At 36.1% G+C, this 18,992-nt stretch overlaps 1 protein-coding gene across 4 annotated transcripts; it reads right to left on the minus strand.

The window, feature by feature from the left end:
* Window positions 1–242: 242 nt before the first annotated feature.
* On the minus strand, window positions 243–18,992 carry RBM45 (RNA binding motif protein 45). Of its 4 annotated transcripts, none has more exons than XM_031028057.2 (10): window positions 18,550–18,991; window positions 14,321–14,443; window positions 12,089–12,215; window positions 9,681–9,803; window positions 8,605–8,784; window positions 5,643–5,772; window positions 5,385–5,469; window positions 5,022–5,185; window positions 3,130–3,330; window positions 243–498 (listed from the first exon to the last, which is right to left on the minus strand). In XM_031028057.2, exons 1-9 carry the CDS (start codon window positions 18,853–18,855, stop codon window positions 3,138–3,140), a joined length of 1,431 nt encoding a protein of 476 aa, XP_030883917.1. In that variant the 5' UTR covers window positions 18,856–18,991; the 3' UTR covers window positions 243–498; window positions 3,130–3,137. The 4 variants fall into 4 exon arrangements, with proteins under 4 accessions (XP_030883917.1, XP_006733308.1, XP_081670233.1 ...); XM_006733245.3 differs by having other exon boundaries at window positions 18,556–18,990; XM_081814107.1 differs by lacking the exon at window positions 243–498 and adding an exon at window positions 662–693 and having other exon boundaries at window positions 18,550–18,992.

The following is an 18,992-nucleotide window of genomic DNA, read 5'->3' on the forward strand; positions in this document are numbered from 1 at the left end:
ATATTTTATTGAATCTCAGATGCAACTGACTGAAGGAAGCACCTCTGTTTCTGTTCTATTAAGGAATAAAAACAGGTTGTCAATTACAGTATGGCACACAATTGATATCAAGATGTGTCCAATTTCAGAAATATAAAAATGTGAAAAAATGTGCATCTCAAAATCAATGAAATATGTCATTTTGTCAAATTCTAAACACTGTTATATGTTTTATTCTCTTCTTTCACATAAATAAGGCATGATTTAGTCAAGCAAAGAAAACTTTATTTCTGCTACATATAACAACATATTGCTCTAAGAAACAACTATTATATTAGTTTTAGCACTGAAGTGTGAATTCAAAAATACATGTCAACAATCCGTGCTCCCCAGACAAAACAATGTTGTGCACAGACTATCAGGTATATGAAAAAAAAGCGGTCAACTGTCCACAGGGAGTGCGTCCAGTCACATTTTCAGTCAGTCAGCTGAGGATTATGTCATTATTTAGTCTTTGTTCTGTAGAAAGAACACAACAGAAGTATGAAAATCATCACCTGAAAGGAAATAGCTATTGTATTTAGTATTCCTAAAATGTTAGGAATTTCTTTTATTTCAAAATAACCAATGTTATCTGCTTACTTAATCACAGATGTCCCCAAATAAGCAAAACCAAACTTACTCAGAAGGACGATGCAAGCAGGTACTGAATTTCTGAAGGGAAAATGCTGTGAATTAATGCAAAATCAGGATGCTCTGAAATACTAAAATTTTTATTTTCCTCAAATAGAAAGAGAAACATATTTTGTACATTAAACCCAGTTCAAAATAGAACTCAATTACTTTCAAAGTTATATTCTTAGACCAGTTTCTTTTCCTATTTCATAGGTGTAGCTCACCTAATCCTAGGCCTATTTCTCAGAGACAAAAGGAACCAGCCTTTATGAGTGGTGCTTGTCCCTTGAAATCAAGGGAACAAATAAAAAAAATGCTCCCCCTCCCAAAGAAATTCACCTGCTGTAATCTGTAAAATTTGGGAAACTCTTTCATATTATTTTATTGAACCTTAAAATAATACATTTATTTAATATACCAACAAAGGAGGAGAATCTCATGGAGTCCACAGTAAACAGAAAATCTACCGCAAAAATAAATTTAAAAAACGTGCTGCAACTTTTAAGACATTCAAAACCAATACAGCTGATTATGTCCTACCATTTTTAGCTAACCTGAACCTACTTTATCTTTGCTCTGAATAGGTACAATGGTTCAATAAAGGGAAAAAGGATAGATTTATATTTTATGAATAGTCATGCTGAAGAATAGGTACTTCCTCTGATGTAGGGAACGGGATAAATGTACATCACTTTTACAGGGAAAACGTGGTATTATAAAGCTTCATTCGCACAGCAGCAGCTGGCCACATTTTGTATCATTACACTTTTAGTTTCTGACCATTCTGGTAAGATGATATGTCAAAGATTCACTGAAATCACCAAGGCAAGTTTTAGCTCACACTTGCAAAACATTATTATATTTTATAAGGAATTCTGCTGATGAATTTTCTCTCAATAACCCTATTAAAAAAATCAGCCTCAGAAAGGTGAAGAGATCTGCCCAATCAAGTCAGTTAAACGTCGGAATTAGAATTCCAAGCCAGATCTTCTGATTTTTAATATTTTTATACTATACAAATAATCACTAGGAAAGGCTCAACCACAAGAGTAATTCATATATTTTCCCCATATTAAGAACTTAGTATTACTGTCCTTTTTTAAGGACAAAGATTCTTTGAATAAAAGAATTGTTAGCTATATATTAAAATATTCAGACACAAACACATTTTTGTGTGCTATTTTAGAAGATAGCTTGTCTAACCAGAATTCAGGTCTTAACATTTTATTTGTAAATGTAAACAGTTTTGTTTTAAGAAGGACTTGCTAATTCTTTTTCACTGGCATTTTAATATTTTTACATTGTATTGGGTAATGGGAATGAATTTTGTAATTAAATAAAACATTGCAAGACATTTTTAAATTAGGATTATTCATAATGGGCCCAACGGGCATTTCCTATTGCCAACTGCCTTCTAGGAAGGAGGAACTAATCACCTGACTTGCTCTATTAGAAAAAAGGTCATCAGCAGTAAGGATTGAGACAATTCACTCTGATACCTGCTAGTCGCCATAATTGGTCAGAAAGAAAACGGAGGTAAAAGAAATTTGCTTTCAAGTCAGTAACTTCCAAGTCAATCTAAAGTACTTGCCAACTGCTACCATTTGACCAGCAGTGGACTTGGGAAGCTGGTGTGTGTGGGAACAGGGAAACTCTCAGCTACCCCTGAAACTCAGAATTCATTTCCAGAATAAAAAAAGTGAAAGAGTTGAACATTTCTACTTTAAAGAATGTTTCCCTAAGCCATGGAGATATGTGTTGACTATCACAGAAAAAGAAATATAAGTTTGATCTCTGAAAACTAAAAGAAAAAGAAATTCATATGGCTGTATGTATCATTATAATAGACAAGAGTTTTTGGTAAATTGGCAGGGTTCCTTTTTTAATACATATATACACATGAGAATACTTTTCAAATGTCTGGTTTTAATGCACAAACTCACAAATACAAGTCCAGAGAAAAACATCTAGGTTCAAAAGGTCCAAAAAGACGTATTATTTGATATTGCTTTTTAGGCATTTCACTAGTGAGATGTCAAAACACTCTTTATAAAGGTTATTACAAATTACCTTAAGTTGTAACTCAAGACATTGACATTAATCCTCTAAATTAAAAATCTTTAGCACTATTTCAATTTTAAAGTTAAACATATGGTAAAAAATTAAATTCTTAATATTAAAACATTCACAAACAAAAAAACCCACTTTAACTTTCTACATTGAAATCTGATTTTATTTTGTAGAAGGGCAAAAACATTCTCCCAGTGAACACTGAAAACATTTAAGTTTAAAAAGTTCAAGTTTAAAAAAATATATTGTGAAATTAACCCAACCTTTGGTTTTACTAGCCAAGCACTAAGTCACAATGCTTTTAACTGACAGCTTCCAAATCCCTAAAAAGAAACTCTATACATATTCCTCTTGCTATAATATTTAGCCAACGTGTTTTTAAAATTCAGACTAAAAAGGGCTTACCTCAAGAATCAGTAAGTTCTTTGTCGTTTGTTAGATTCTTCTCTTGGGGAATCCGCCAGCATAACTTTAAGTCTGACTCCATTTAGGATCTTTCCATGTAAAGTAGTAATGGCATCATTGGCGCTTATTCGATCTGCATACTTGGCATACCCCACGTTTTTTCCTGACACGAGGTAAACTTCGATCAGGTTACCAAAACGACTGAAACAAAGTTAAAAAAAAAAAAAAATCAAATGAAATTGATAAAAATACAACTGTTTAGGTCCAAAAATTGGGGTCCATTCTGGACTCCTCTTCCATTCCTCTCCCCACATCCAATCTTCAAGTCAATCTTCCTTTTCAAACACGTGCTCTATTAGTCAAGTTCTCTTCATTCTCACTCAGGTCTCTTTCCTCATTCAGCTGGTCATTATCTTTTCCTTGGAATGCTCTAATACCTTCCTCACTTGTTTCCCTGCCCTTTGGGCTTGTCCCTCTAATCTATTTTCTACCCTGTCTTTCTAGCGATCTTTCTAAAACAGAGATTTGATCATTTCCTCCTTAAAAATCCCATCCAGGGTGAAGACAAACTCCCTAACATAGCTTGTGGGTCTTTCGTGACATAGGCCTTGTCCTCTCCCACTTCACCCTCCCTCCCAGTCTCTCAAATTCCATACTCTAACCATCTCCTTTCACATTCTCTCTTGCAGAAATAACCACCCCTGCCCCCCAAATCCTTTCTTCTCTAGCTAAGTTACTTTTATCTGTCAGGTCTCCATTATACATTGCTTCTTAGAACTTCAGAAATAGATGCTCCCCTTATGTATTTCATAGCCTGGACATTCCTTTTCACAACACCAACCTCACTAGGTTGTAGTATCCTATTCACTTGCTTGTCTCCTACATGAGATTAGCTCTCAGAGGACAAGAACTATTATGTCTTATTTACATCATATCTTTTGTTTACACAATGTCTCTTGCACTTAGCATGATGACTGCCTGGCGCAAAGGAAATGTTCAAGAAATAAACTACATGAATCAGTTAAATAAGTCAAAATATTCGAACTACTGATGTTCTGTGCAGCTCTTCAGTGAGCTTATTTTTTTTTCCTTTGCTAACCCTGTTATAAGGCAAATAGGAAAAAGACCAAAAAGAAAAAAGTTAAGATTAAAGGAGTTCTATTAAAAACACAAAAATAAACAAGAGCCTTCCTTTTTCTACACTTATTATGTACTCTTCCTTACAATCAAGTAATTGTTTACTCAATATAATCCTTAAAGATCCAACAGAGTGCTGACAAAATAGAAAATGCTACTCTGTTCAGCTGTATTACAATCACTAAGGAAAAGTTATATAAAAAGAATTCTAGAGGAAAGGTCGACACAGATGTATTTTCTATCAAGAAACAAATGATTTGTCCATTTTATGCATGCAATTTTTCAAAACAATACTGTTTTGTTTTTTTTTAAGGATTTTATTTATTTGACAGACAGAGAGAGACAGCGAGAGAGGGAACACAAGCAAGGGGAGCGGGAGAGGGAGAAACAGGCTTCGAGCAGGGAGCCCGATGCGGGGCTCGATCCCAGGCCCCTGGCATCATGACCTGAGCCGAAGGCAGACGCTTAAAGACTGAGCCACCCAAGCGCCCCAAAACAATACTGTTTTATGTCTTCAAAACAAAGTAACAGGAAATTCTGTGTGGAGAATTAAGATGTATAAATAATAAAGAAGAGAAAGAAATGATCATATATTTTAAAAGGTGATAGAAATAAGGAATTTTTTAAACTACAGAGCAAATCATTTCTATCTGATAAGTATTAGATATAGGAAGTTTCAAGTTTGTGAGAGGGCTTAAATGACTGGTTTAAATCAATTATATTATAAACGTAACTTCGTGGAATTGAAATCTTACCAGAATATATCCTCTAATACATCTAAAGGTAAAGGATGAGGATTAAACACGATAAAAAGTCTTTCTTTCACAGGAGTTTCAGGAGGGGCTTTTTTTTTGCACGATGGAAGTACAACGTCTGTCTGGATTTGAGGCAACTGTGATCCAGAATTTCCTCCAAATTGCTGTTGAAGAGTTAGGTACAAAATAAGAAAAACTGCACTTTAAGGATTTTAAGCCAAGAGCTAAAGAGATCTATATCATGACTTCTATGTGATCTTGTACTGTAGCTCTGAAAATTTTCTTACATAGGTAATAAACAAAGGCCACATTTATTTTATAGCCTACTGATGTATGATAGAGGTTAAATTCTTACCTACTTACCAGAAATTGCTGCTGACTTGGGTTATTCCACACCATTGATGCAAGCTGTGCTGCTACCATCTGCGTTGCCATTTTTCTGAGAAGACTAAAGATAAGAACTGATAATTTACAGAAAACTAGAAATATTCAGTCTCTGACCTGTAACTTATTTTGTGTGACTTCCTCACCCAAGAGGTCAACTGCTTTCTCTTCTTATTCTTCAAGTCACATCATGTATACCCAAAGCCCTGCTGTAAACCCTCCTGAGATAGTACTTACTCTGTTGCGTTACTCCCATCATCAATGAAGGAAACACCTATCCGATTCCCAGGAGGGTACTGAAACCCATGTAACTTGTATTTTGCATAAATAGCTGATGCTACATTGAAATACTGAACCACTCCATGACCTAAAACAAAGTAGAGAATATCAGGAGTTAAAAAGAACACAAGGTACCAAAGCCTGTCTTGCCACAAAATCAAACAATATAGAAATGGCCTGTAATCACATAACTAGTTAACACAGAGTCAAATGGGTCAGAAAACAAAGTTTTCTTATACATATGTGCAACAGCTATGTTCCTACAAAGTCTAAACCAGATTTTGGCAAAAATATAAACATGATATTTTAAGGAAAATGTGTAATTATTAGAGTAAGTTCTGTCCAAAGAATTTAATTTTAGGATATTGGTGTTTCTTATATGATAGATATACCTAAAGCCAAACAGTTTTTCTTACATTTTTATTCTTTGAAATCTGCTTTGAAATTTTAAAATTTTCCCTATCATACTGAGTAGGAAATGAAATGAGGAGAATATATAGCCTGATAAAAGCATACAGTCATCAGGCTTGCTGCAGTGCTAGAGAAAGGAAAAGTGCTATTTATGAAAAAGAAAAGGTAGGGAACAGAGGCTCTCAGATTAGAAGTCACATATTTCACATTTCTTTGGAGAGCTTTCAGCTAAGGAAATAGATTTCAATTCAGGAGGGTGATGCTGTAGTGGGGGGATAATTTTATACTGGAGTCCACATATGGACAGCCCATGAGCCTGTAACACAACCAAAAAGTTTTCGTAATATATAACCCATACATATCATATAATATAATATAATATAATATAATATAATATAATATAATATATAACCGATATATGCAATATAACCCACTTGGGGGAAAACACTGCTATAATTTCATGTTCCTTTCTAAACCCAAGCACCCCAACATTTTAATGAAAATAAAATTCAGATAGCAAATGAACATATAAAACTAATTCAGATAGAACTCTATGATGATACCTCTATTAATAAAAAGGTGCCCAATAACACATATATTTATTTATCAGACATACTCAACTAGAAAAACGATATAGAAGGTAAAGGAACAAATACATTTCAACATACCAGATAAAAGGGAAAGAAATACAAAATAAATAGAATTATACATAATAATGAATGTGCCAAAAAACACAAAGTGTGTGCCTTAGAGTCAGGATAAAGAATGATAGTCTAAGGTTGGGTTAGGGTTGGAGATGGTCCAAAGTAGGCTCAGACGGGTAGTCGTGCTAAGAGACCAGCGCTGGGTAGAGTAATAGTAAGTGCAAGTGTCTGTGTGAAAAGTGGTACCACTCCAGGCCTGCCAGCCCGATGACGTGACTCACTCTCCTACTTCCCCTTACATCCATAACACCCGGAAAGGACTAAATCGAGTGTATCTATAGTACTAGAAGAGATGCCAAGTATGACTTCTCTATACCACCCCTCCAATTCTCTAAACAAACCAATAAGCTCCTGAGATTTCCTGAGTGCCTACTATGTGCCAGGACTTGCATTAGGTATTTTACATACAGCATTTCTAATTCTTATCTAACCTTGGCATAGAAGGTATTAATAATCCCCTTTTACAGATGAAGAAAGAGATTCAGAAAGGATAAGCAAACTGCCAAGGTCTCAGAGCTACGTGCCAGTGCTGGGATTTGCATTTTGAGTCTAATGTGAAATGGAATGCCAACCATTTTCCATTATGCCACAATAACTCCATTTTCAAAAAGCCTTAAAAAAAACCTTAAAAAATTATGAAGATGGTTAAGCCAACACTAGGTATTAGGTTTAACCAATTAACTAGTTAATAAGTTCAAATGGCTGATATTAGAGCCTTGCTTCAGATTTTTTTTTTTTTTTTAAGATTTTATTTATTCATTTGAGACACAGAGATAGAGAGTGAGAGCATGAGCAGGGAGAGAGGCAGAGGGAGAGGGAGAAGCAGGCTCCCCGCTGAGCCAGGAGCCTGATGTGGGGCTCGATCCCAGCACCCTGGGATCATGACCCGAGCCGAAGGCAGATGCTTAACCATCTGAGCCACCCGGGCGCCCCTTGCTTCAGATTTTTAAAAAAGATCTTATTTATTTATTTGAGAGAGAGAACACAAGTCGGGGTGGGGGGGGAGAGGGAGAGGGAGAAGCAGACTCTCCACTTAGCAGGGAGCCCGACATGGGGCTCAATCTCAGGACCCTGAGATCAAGACCTGAACCAAAGGCAGACGCTCAACTGACTGAGCCACCCAGGCGCCCCAGAGCCTTGCTATAATTAAGACTGGGAAGAAGTAGAGAGAGAAGTAGAGCAATTAGATGTTTGAAATGAAGGGAAGGAGTTTCATTTTGAGGTATAAAGTTTAAAAAACAACAAAAAAAAGAGAGACACTTGGGGACGAGGAGGGAGCTTTAAGGGTTTTAGAACTTTGCCTAGCATTAATCAGGAGTACAGGGACCCCATCCTGAGGTATTCTGGTTGTACAACTGGAAAGAGAGAACACTATATTGTGGGAGTTAAAATATTCTTTAAAAACAAATGACCTGGGGTGCCTGGGTGGCTCAGTCGTTAAGCATCTGCCTTCAGCTCAGGTCATGGTCCCAGGGTCCTGGAATCAAGCCCCGCATCGGGCTCCCTGATCAGCGAGAAGCCTGCTTCTCCCTCTCCCACTCCCCTGCTTGTGTTCCCTCTCTCGCTATGTCTCTGTCGAATAAACAAATAACATCTTTTAAATAAATAAAAATAAATGACTTATATAAAGGAGATATATTCTCAGGGGCTTATTTATTAAGGTATCATTGTATTTGAAAGTTTAAAGTGGAGAAAAAGAAAACATAAAGTTGTCAAAGAAAGAGTATCTGACATAAGAAGTGCCACTGGAGAAAAGACATTTTAACAAAACACAGTATATTAAAAAGTAATAGACATTATTTTACCATAATTAGAATAGGGATCTCGTTGAACTTCACAGTATTCCAATCCTGGTACTATATCAAAAATACTGAAAAGCTGCTCTTCAGTGAAAGGAACTCTTGATACAACTGACAGGCGTTTGGAGATAGCTTCTTGGCCTCTGTTATCATTCTTGTCGAAACTTGAAAACTCAGATTGTTGTTCTCCAACAATATAAAAAAAAAGTACATCTTTTAATTTCTATAGAGTCAACATTTTAGATACAAGGAAGATGAGCTGTCATTAAGTCCATTGCATTGGACCAAGGCACTGTGTTTTGTAGTATGTTCTTGGTCATTAGCACTATCAGAGGGACCAATGGTGAAAAAACAGACAACTCTTCCCACTCCCCTGCCTTTGACACAGAAATATAAGCAGAAATGTGTAGTCTAACTTCAGAGGAATATGTTTAGTATGCAAAACTGCAAAATATGGTACGGGTTTCACCTAAAAGAAAGTTTATGCCAAATAACATTTACAGGACTTACTTTCATGACTCATTTCTCCCTTTGGCTAACTTCTACTTTTGTCATTCCTCTCCTTTCTCTAGCCCTAATTTTAAAGCAGCAGTACCTTAGGGATAAAATCTTAGGACTCACACTGAGGGGATATCAGGATAGGTCTTTCATACTTTTTGGTCCTACACAGAGGCAGAAGCTCACTCAAAAAAAGTGGCAGTGATGTAGTTTAATATTTAGATAATACATAACTAACCATAGAAAACTATAATTGGAATTATTATTTTTTGTTACACATAGAAATATATAACTATATATAATATAAACATATAATTATATTTCTGTTATACATAAAATATAATAATATATATTTATATAATAATATAATAATTTCCAATTATAGTTTTCTGTTACACATAGTGTTAAATACTAGTTACACAAGTGTTAAATATTAAGACCATGAGGAGTCATGAAAAACTCAAAAAACCCCATACTAACTTTTATTCACTAAGTGAGGTTTACAGACTAAAGAATATTTTATGAAATCCAAATCCAATTGTATATACTACTTATACTATTAAAATAAAGGATACCTTACTCACCAAATGGAAACATATTTACTCTAGGTTCATGTCCCAATGTCTCCTGCCTCATGTTACTATAATACTCTTGTTCCGAGGATTCAGATGCTTTATTTTTAGGTTCAGCCAAGATTGCCCTAAAACCTGAAAAAGAGAATCTATGACTTTCAAACTTCATAGCAAATTTAACACACCTGCAAATATACTTTATTGCTAGTGCTTAGCTTTTAACTGTAATTGTATAAAACAAAATCTACACAAGGGCCATTTGCACCAGACCTACTTACTTGCTTTTTGGAAGATGGCAAAGAATAAATAAAAAGTGGGGTCAATGTAGACATGAAAGATCAGCAATTCTATCCTATCCTTTCCAGTCTCCCCGCTATTACAAAAAACATCATGGCTCGTTCTCCCTGGCTCAACATCAAAATCCTATAGGGCTCTTCACATTCAATCTGTTAGCAAGATTCTTCCTTTGAAATACACTTACAAGATGTTATCTTTTACTCTAATTTCTTTGCCTTTGTTTCTAAGTCAGATTCCCTTCAATTAATTACAACAACTCTTTAAGTGGTCTCTGTGCCTCTGGATCAAAGGTTTTAAGTAGGGGCTCAAAGATGAGCTTCAAAAAGTGGGAAGGTTCCATGAACTCTCTGAAACTTTAAACAAAATGCTTATGTATATGTGCATATGGGCATATTTCAAAGGAGAAGGTTCATAGCTTTCATCATATTATTCAGTGGCTCCTAAAAGGATAAAACCAGTCACTTTGAATTCTTTCTCTGGAAATCCATCCTTGATACTGTGGTTAGATCAACTGTCCTAATAGTTATTTTTCTGCTTTTAAAACAATCTACAAGGGAATCCTAACTGAGGTTGAACTGTTTATAACCTCCCATATATGGTGCCAATGTATTTAGTTAACTTTATCTCCTAATTTCTCAACAGGATTATTACGCTTTCTTCAGACTGTTGCCTTCACAGTATTAAGCAAAGACATGTTTACTCCCAGCTCTGTGCCTTTGCTAAAACTGCTCTCACCCTCTTTCCTGCCTACTCTATACCAGATGTCAGTCTTACCTCTAGAGGTGTTCTCATGCTCTCAGTGCACTTGTTTCTCACCACTGTTGGACCACACCACACATTTTTATCAGCACCACGCTCTAACGAACTGAGCTAACCGGCCACTTCACACCACACATTTTTAAACATTTTCTCATTTGGCAAATTTTTATTGAGTCTATTAAAAATGGCAGTATCTTTGATAGAGATCTCAATAAATCCTTACAGAGGGCCTATAACTAACAGTACTAGGTACTAGGAATGACAGAAACAGACAAATAAAACATACTCCCTGCTTTCAAAGAGCCTTTTAAAAATTCTTCTATTATTCTTTAACTATTTTTTGTCTATTAGATCTTGGCTACCCAATATAATTAAATTCCTTAAAAGCTATATATTTATTCCCTTTGTATCTTTTTACTTAACATATTGCTGAGTATACCATAGGTACTCAATTAATGCTGGTTGACTGAGAAATTCAGAAGGATCTGAGAGGAAATTTTGGTGTGTATCTTAAGGTTATTTAAGGAGGGCACGTTCTGCACGGAGCACTGGATGTTATATGAAAACAATGAATCGTGGATCACTACATCAAAAACTAATGATGTATTGTATGGTGACTAATGTAACATAATAAAATATAATTTAAAAAAAAAGAATTCTACTGATTAGCAATAATTCTTTCCAGTACACATAGATCTTTATAATACCCTAAAACCTACCAATTTAATTATTCCTCATTTCTCAAGGTCAATATAACCAGGAGTATGACAACAAACGATATTTTCCCTGGCTTCTTTAAAATTCTTATTCTTCATTATATATACCAGCAACAGCAAAAGATCCAATTAATGTCACTCTAGCTCAAAATTAACCCAATATATATTTAGTTACCTATGTGGGCAAATATTACACTAAGTCCCAACTTCAACCTTTATGTTTATTAGTATATACTTAATTCTATTTAAGGTTTAGGTTAAACATGAACAAATATAACAGAAAATTTGGGATTTTTTTAATACAAAGAAAAAATATTCTTTAAAAAAGCCTGAAAGGGTAAGTCAATTTTTTAATACTTAAAAATCTTAAATTACTATAGAAATAACAACCAAAATGTGGCAACAGTATTTTCACTTATTAAGTTAATGCAATTGCTCATATTTCTCTTCAAGACAGTGCCTCAATGAAAACTTAATCACAGCCCCAAAATAATTTTCATCTTAGGTATATACATATATTTAAACTCCCGTTGCTAGGATTAAATTAGCAGGTATGGTTATTAGCAAAACCAAGTGTTAAATTCAGTTATTTAGAATAATTAAAAGTTTTTAAGAAGTCTTTAATATGTTAAATGAACATATCCTTACTTCGATCACAGTTTTCTATTGCTTGGGCAGCTTGTGATGGTTTTAAGTATCGAACATAACCCAAACCTTTACTTTCTCCAGTTACTTTATTCTTAATAATGCTGCAATACTCGATATCTCCATACACCTATGAGAGTTAAAAGAAATGATCTTAGAGGAGTCAAAATCAATAACTGAACAGATTATTTCAGAACTTAAAGTTTATTTGTGTCCCTTACTGGCAAAACTAGAAAGGAGAATTAGAATTTACAGCCATTTTTAATAACAGAATCCAAATGTCACAAACTAATTAGGCACTAGAAAAAGAACCATACTAACGATATAGGCAAATAATAACACAACCAAAATAATGATGATTTTCATCTTCTGAGCATTTGCTTTACATATATTATCTTACTGCTACAACAGTTCTTCAAGGATATATATATAATATGTATGCGTGTATGTATATACGTACGTATATGTATATACACACAATATATTATATATTTGTATATCTATATATGTTATACTATTTATTTCACAGACAAGGAAACTGGGTCTTTGAGAAATCAAATAATTTGCCCATGTCATGGAGGGCACATAAGAATGTGTACATGGTTTGGAAAGCTCCAAAGTCTTGCTCAGTGGTGATTACAAGCTGGAATTGAACCTTCCATATCCAAATCTTAGCTCAGTCCCTTATTAACTGAGCAGTTTAGTTATCTTCTCTGTGCCTCTCTTTACCTGTTAAATGGGGCTAAAAGTTGTACCTACTTCAAAGGGTTATTTTAAGAGTTAAATGAACTAATAGACCTAAAGGGTCTGGGACACACTAAACATTAGCTACAGCTGTCTGCCTTCTAACAGGACATAACTGATTATGTATTCTTTTGAAGAGGAGCCTCTCAAAGTGTATCACTAAAACACACTGACGTACTCAGAAAGTCAATTCTCTATGTGAAAAATATGGGTAAAAGTTTACTTTCAATGTTGGTAGAAATATGGGATACAAATTCTTAGTATTTATTTTTTTAAAGATTTTATTTATTATTTAGAGAGAGACAGTGTATGTGTGTGAGCAGGGGGAGGGGCAGAGAGAGAGGGAGAGAGAAAATCTCCAGCAGACTCCGAGCTGAGTGTGGAGCCTTATGCAGGGCTCCACCTCACGACCCTGAGATCATGACCTGAGCCAAAATCAAGAGTCAGATGCTTAACCAACTGAGCCACCCAGGTGCCCCCTTAGTGTTTATTTTTTATTTTGTAAAATTCTCACGTAACCAGTTAGCAACTTAATTATTATACATTTGGATAAAAATGTCATATTTGTTCACTCAGAAAAACATAAAAATTTATAAATATGTAAGATAAAAACTTCCTTCTTACTATTGGAAGAAGTATGGAATATATATTTTTGGTAGTTGTTATTTTTGAGATATTTTATTCAACTCTTACTTGGGGTAGGACAGAGAAAATTTGAAAATTACTTTTCACTATTTGTTTCTTTTCTTTCTTGCTTGTTGCCCACCTGATTCATAGTGTTGGGAAACTTATTAGAAAAAGGATGAAAAATTACAACTCAAAACAATTTAAGAATTGCTTTTTAATAATTTTTGTGAAAGTATATCACATATATAAAAATCAATGGCTAAAAAGAGATTTAAAATTCTCTTCAAATTTCCTGGACTATAATCTTGCTATACGGTTCAGAGCTGTAGTTTTTTTTCCTTTAAATAGAACTCCTTCAAAGGCTTAATTTTAGGACAAAAATTCTATAAAGGATGAGCCTTTCTGTGAATAAATACATCTACATGCCACAGGCTTATAATCAATACTAGATAATACAGTTCACACACTCAGGCTTGCTTGACTCCCCTCTATATGAGAGCAACAGAGTGGTGAGAGGGTACTTTGAAAGTGTAAAGACCAAGAGCAGGTTCCACCACCTACCAGGTATGTGACCTAATTTAAAACTCCAGGCTTTATACTTTATTTTCCTGAATCTGTGTTTTCCTTATATGGGGGAAAATACCATCATTAATATTTTTCAGTTTTTATTTTTTTTTTAAGTTAGTTTATTCTAGGTTTAATATTTTAAAACTAGATGGAAATAGGTGACTTAAAAACAGTTCCTTAATTCTCTACCAGCAATCTAATCATCTAACTCAAACAACACTTGAGATTTAATAACCATACAACCAATTTAGGATTGTAAGTTACCACAGATACTAGCTGATTAGAAAACATAAATACCTTAAATTTTTCCCGCAGATCTTCTTCTGTGTAGGACTTTGGTATCATAACAAATATTCTCGTAAGTTCTTCATCTTCAACATCACGGTGACTTCCAGATGATCTGGACTGAGCAATGAAAACCTAAGAAACAAACAAAATCCAAAAAATAATATAAAAAAAATCAGTTAACTGTTTTCCTATTTCTTAAGTATACTTACTTCATTATTAGTGTGAGAGTCATGTTAGGTTAAACACAATGTAATAGCGTTTTGTCAAAAAGTTTTTTTAAAGCAATCTTTACTGCAATGACATTTTATATAATACCAATGTCTGCACTTACTTTTGCACTTTTGTTTGCCAAGAGGAAGTCAGTGCATTGAAAAAGAATGTATACTCCGTAGTTGCTGAATACAGTGTCTAATAAATGCCAATTACAGTTGATTAATAGTATTATCTAAATATCACATTTTTACTGATTTTATCTAGTTGTTTTATCAGATACTAAGAGAGGAGTATAAAAACCTGATTGCAAATTTATCTTTCTCCTTTTAGTTCTATCAATAATGTTTCATGTATTTTGAAGCTGTATTACTGGCTGCATAAACATGTGGGATTCTTATGTACTTTTTGACTGATATTCTTATTCCTATGAAATTGCCCTTTCTCTGTTAATACTCTTTGTGTTGAAGACCATTTTGTATGACATCACACAAGCTTTTTCTATCCTTTAACTTTCAACCACTTTGTATCTTTATGTCTCTTTTAAATAGTATTTAGTTTGGTCTTTCTTTTTTTATAAATCCTGATAATCTCTGCCTTTAATTGGCACATTAAGTCTACTTATGTTTAATGTAATTATTGATATAGTTGGGTTTAAGTCTAGAATGTCATTATTTTTAACTGTTTTCTTTCTAATACTAACCTTTAAAAAAGGTAACATAACCATATTCTGGATCACCTCAGGGACCATCCAAATGATTTATGTGAGCAAGAAAATGCACAGGACTACCTGAGGCTCCATTTTCTACTATTAGCAATTTAGTTTTACTGAAACATCATCTATGACATTAGATTACTTAGATTTATTACTTGGATTATGATACTAGATTGTTACTTATTACTTTATAAAACTGTTTTGGTTTTATATTATCCTAGAGGAATGTTAAAATCTCTAATTAGGATTGTGGATTTGTACAGAGCTATAAGGATAAGAATTTTAATGACTAGTTTTGTTTTTTTATAACTTGAAGACATGTAATACAATTAATATAAATCACCACACGAAGCCCTTAAGGTTTCTTTTTCCTTCTTCTACTTTAAAGGGGCGGCTGTATACCATTCAAGTATGAGAAAACCTCAACTTATGGAATTCCAGAGTAGGAGGCAGCAACCCAAAGGACAGAGAACTTATAAACCCATGGGATTTCAAAAATATGAAACAGAAGATCGTATGTTTGCTTAGAAAACAGCTGTCATAGAGGTATAGGGCCTTGTTGACAAGATACAGCTGGAGACATATTCCTAGAGTCTACTGTTACTCCTTCAATAAACTTACACTAGCAGTGTATGAGGTATTAGTAATAGAGTACTTAGTAATACAGAAATGACCCATTAGAAAGTCAGTCTAGTGGACGTATCACTAATGAATGATCAATAGAAAAATAAATTAGGAAACCTTTACGAATATGGGAAGACACTGGGGGAAAAGAAAGAGTCTCAAGTTAAGATTTGAGACTGGAGGTGTCATCGGATCCCAAATTTCTAAATTTTAGAAGTCTAGAGTGTTTCAAATTTCCAACAAGGCAGGCAGTGTCTGAGCAGAACACATGTATAATAATTAACCACCTAATGGAGATTTCTCCTGAGACTTTATGTTCAGACTACAGACTCTAAATAAGAGACATTCTTGCAAAGCTGAAAACCAAGACTTTACCCCTTTCCTCCAGATAATGTAGTTGGTCACAGAATAACTCTTACTTAGCCAATCTTTTCTGGCTGCAGGCCCAGGGCTATAATTTTCTTATGTGTCTTATAGATCCTTTGGAACTTTGCAAAAGCAAACTACATGAGAAAAGTTGAAGCTGAATTAATTTAACGGGAAATACAGAAAAAACAAAAAGAAACACAAAGAAACTACATTCCAGTGAAAGACAGACGAAGCTGAACCTGCTGAAGAATGAACTTAGACTGTCTAGCTCGGTCCTGTAGTGCAACAAACTTCTGGCTGAAACTGAGTGGACCAAAATGTGGAAAACAACTTAAACTTGAATTATTTTGGGGAGTAACTTCTCTGCGGCTAAAAGGGAGGGTACATTTCAGTGCTGGGACTTTTACTTCTCTTGTAGGAATTTAATCAAGGAAAGGGGATTATATGGGTTTGAGATTTGGGGCACTTTTTGGGTTGCCCAGAGATCTCTGGTTATACTCAAAAGTATAAAAAAACGCTCTAGGCTAATTTAATTAGAAGGAGATAAAAATTACCAATCTAGGACAGGAGTCAGCAAACCACAGCTTCCTGTTTTTCTACAGCCCATGATCTAAAAATTGTTTTTACATTTTTAAAAGGCTGTTAAAACAACGAACATGTCACAGAGACTGTATGTGGCTCACAGCGCCTAAAATATTTACTATCTGTCCTCTTACAGAAAAAGTTTGTCAACCCCTGATCTAGCATATGCTGTGGCCTTACAATTCATTTTATTGATGATCTGTTCTGCTCCATTTCAGACAGTTGGGGAGGTGGAAATAAAGGGAATGTCTATGGTGGTCTACCGTACTGCTGGTATACTCCTGTGCTCCTTCTCTTTTGTGGATGGAGGTATAGGGAAGACCTCCGAGACTGAAATATCTTTGTCTTTCATTTATGTCAGTATTAATAATATTCTTACCAGTTTTCTGTAGTAAATGGGAGGAATAAAAGGGGGGAAAAAAGTCGAGGAAAAGAGAATTTTGTGGAAGTCTCCAACAGAATTACATACACAGCAACTTTTTCTACAGGACAGGTGAGGGTACAGTTTAAGCAACTGTCAGATCCTCAGGAATGGGTCCTGAACTGAGTTCACAGCCAGTAAGGAATGGCATTTTGGCTACTACTGACCATAAGGATATACTGAGGGCCTACCTTTTGCCAAGCACTGTGCTGAAAGCATAGATAAAGCCAAATAACTCTCAAAATCACCCTTCCTGCCACGTGTCAGTTATCTTAATTTTACACAAGTGCGGAAACAATATAAATACCTCCAGGGTGAAGTAAGAGTATACAAAGAAGCATTTAATAACAATACCTTCATCTAAAACTAATGATGTAATATATGGGGATTAACATAAGAATAAAAAAAAAAGAAAAAAAAAGAATTTAAAAAAAATAACAATACCACTACACTACCATCACAATGGATTTGGCTCTTCTTTTTTTTTTTTTAAAGATTTTATTTATTTATTTGAGAGAGAGAGAATGAGAGACAGAGAGAATGAGGGGGAGGAGGGTCAGAGGGAGAAGCAGACTCCCTGCCGAGCAGGGAGCCCGATGCGGGACTCGATCCCGGGACTCCAGGATCATGACCTGAGCCGAAGGCAGTCGCTTAACCAACTGAGCCACCCAGGCGCCCTGATTTGGCTCTTCTTGAGGCAGTTTACTTTGGTTGCTTTCAAAGAAAAGTGGCAATAACAAAACGTATGCCATTACTACTTTCACAAAGAGGGCTTAGTTAAGAGGATTTTAAAAATCACAATAGTGTGACAAATATACAATAGCAGCAGTTTTAGTCACCTTGATTCAAACATTATATACATGTACACTTTCGTCTGGTGCTGGGCAAACGCCCAACACCAGAGAGGCCAGTTTCATACACTTTTATCAAGTTGTATATAAGTTCAGTACCAGCCTGAAGAAAAGCAAAACACAAAAACAAAAACAAAACCAAAACCTGTTTTTATACATGGTAAACGGGGTTATGAGAGTGGCGGTTCAGAGGTGGGCGGTGGAGTCCAGAGCTGCGTAGTGGTGACGGCCGGAGTGGAGGGAGGCCCAGTCAGCTCTGCAGCTCAAGTCGGGGCGGACGTTCTTTCCGCACCGTCCAAACCCCCGCACCCCTCTCTCGAACGCCATCCTCCCGCCCCCGGAATGCCAGGCGCTGCCCAGTGCGCCCCAAGGAGGGGCTGTACTACCCCGACCCCACGCTGACACAGCTTCAGGTGCAGGGAGGCCCCATCCCTTCCCACCCCCGCGGGTATCCCAACCCGGGCACCTGCACCTTGATGGGCTTGGTGTCGTTGGGGCTGAGGCACTGGCCGTGCATCTCCTCCATGGCCCTGCAGGCCTGGGAGCTGCGGGCAAACTTGACGAAGGCGATGCCCTTGGACTCCTTGGTGTGCTTGTCCCGCACCACCCAGATGTCCTGGATCTCGCCGAAGGGCGAGAAGCGCTCCCTCAGCACCGACTCGGGCGTGTACTTGCTGATCACCAGGAAGATGCGGCTGTTGGGCGGCTCGTCCAGGCTGTCCACGCCCGGCCGGAAGCCTCCGCCGCTCGCACAGCTGCCTGCTTCGTCCATGCTGCTCCACCCCGGCGCGGGAGCCAGGCCCGGGTCCCCTTCAGGTCTCCTCGCTTCCGCCGCGCCCGCCACCGCCGCTTTGCACACCCAGCCGTTGTGGGTCCGGCGCTCCGCTTCCGGAAGACGCAAGAGTCGGG

The sequence above is a fragment of the Leptonychotes weddellii genome, chromosome 3 (assembly GCF_054177405.1).
Source record: "Leptonychotes weddellii isolate Sample4059 chromosome 3, ASM5417740v2, whole genome shotgun sequence".
In the NCBI taxonomy this organism is placed as follows: domain Eukaryota; kingdom Metazoa; phylum Chordata; class Mammalia; order Carnivora; family Phocidae; genus Leptonychotes; species Leptonychotes weddellii.

What these genes read in the sequence shown, in the direction of transcription:
- RBM45 (XM_031028057.2), bottom strand. Translation starts at nt 18,855, where the DNA reads ATGGACGAAGCAGGCAGCTGTGCGAGCGGCGGAGGCTTCCGGCCGGGC. An exon ending in AGTAAATATGTTTCCATTTG is followed by an intron (nt 8,785 to 9,680) that starts GTGAGTAAGGTA and finishes ATATTGTTGGAG; the next exon opens with AACAACAATCTGAGTTTTCA. An exon ending in AGATCCCTATTCTAATTATG is followed by an intron (nt 5,773 to 8,604) that starts GTAAAATAATGT and finishes ACTTTGTTTTAG; the next exon opens with GTCATGGAGTGGTTCAGTAT.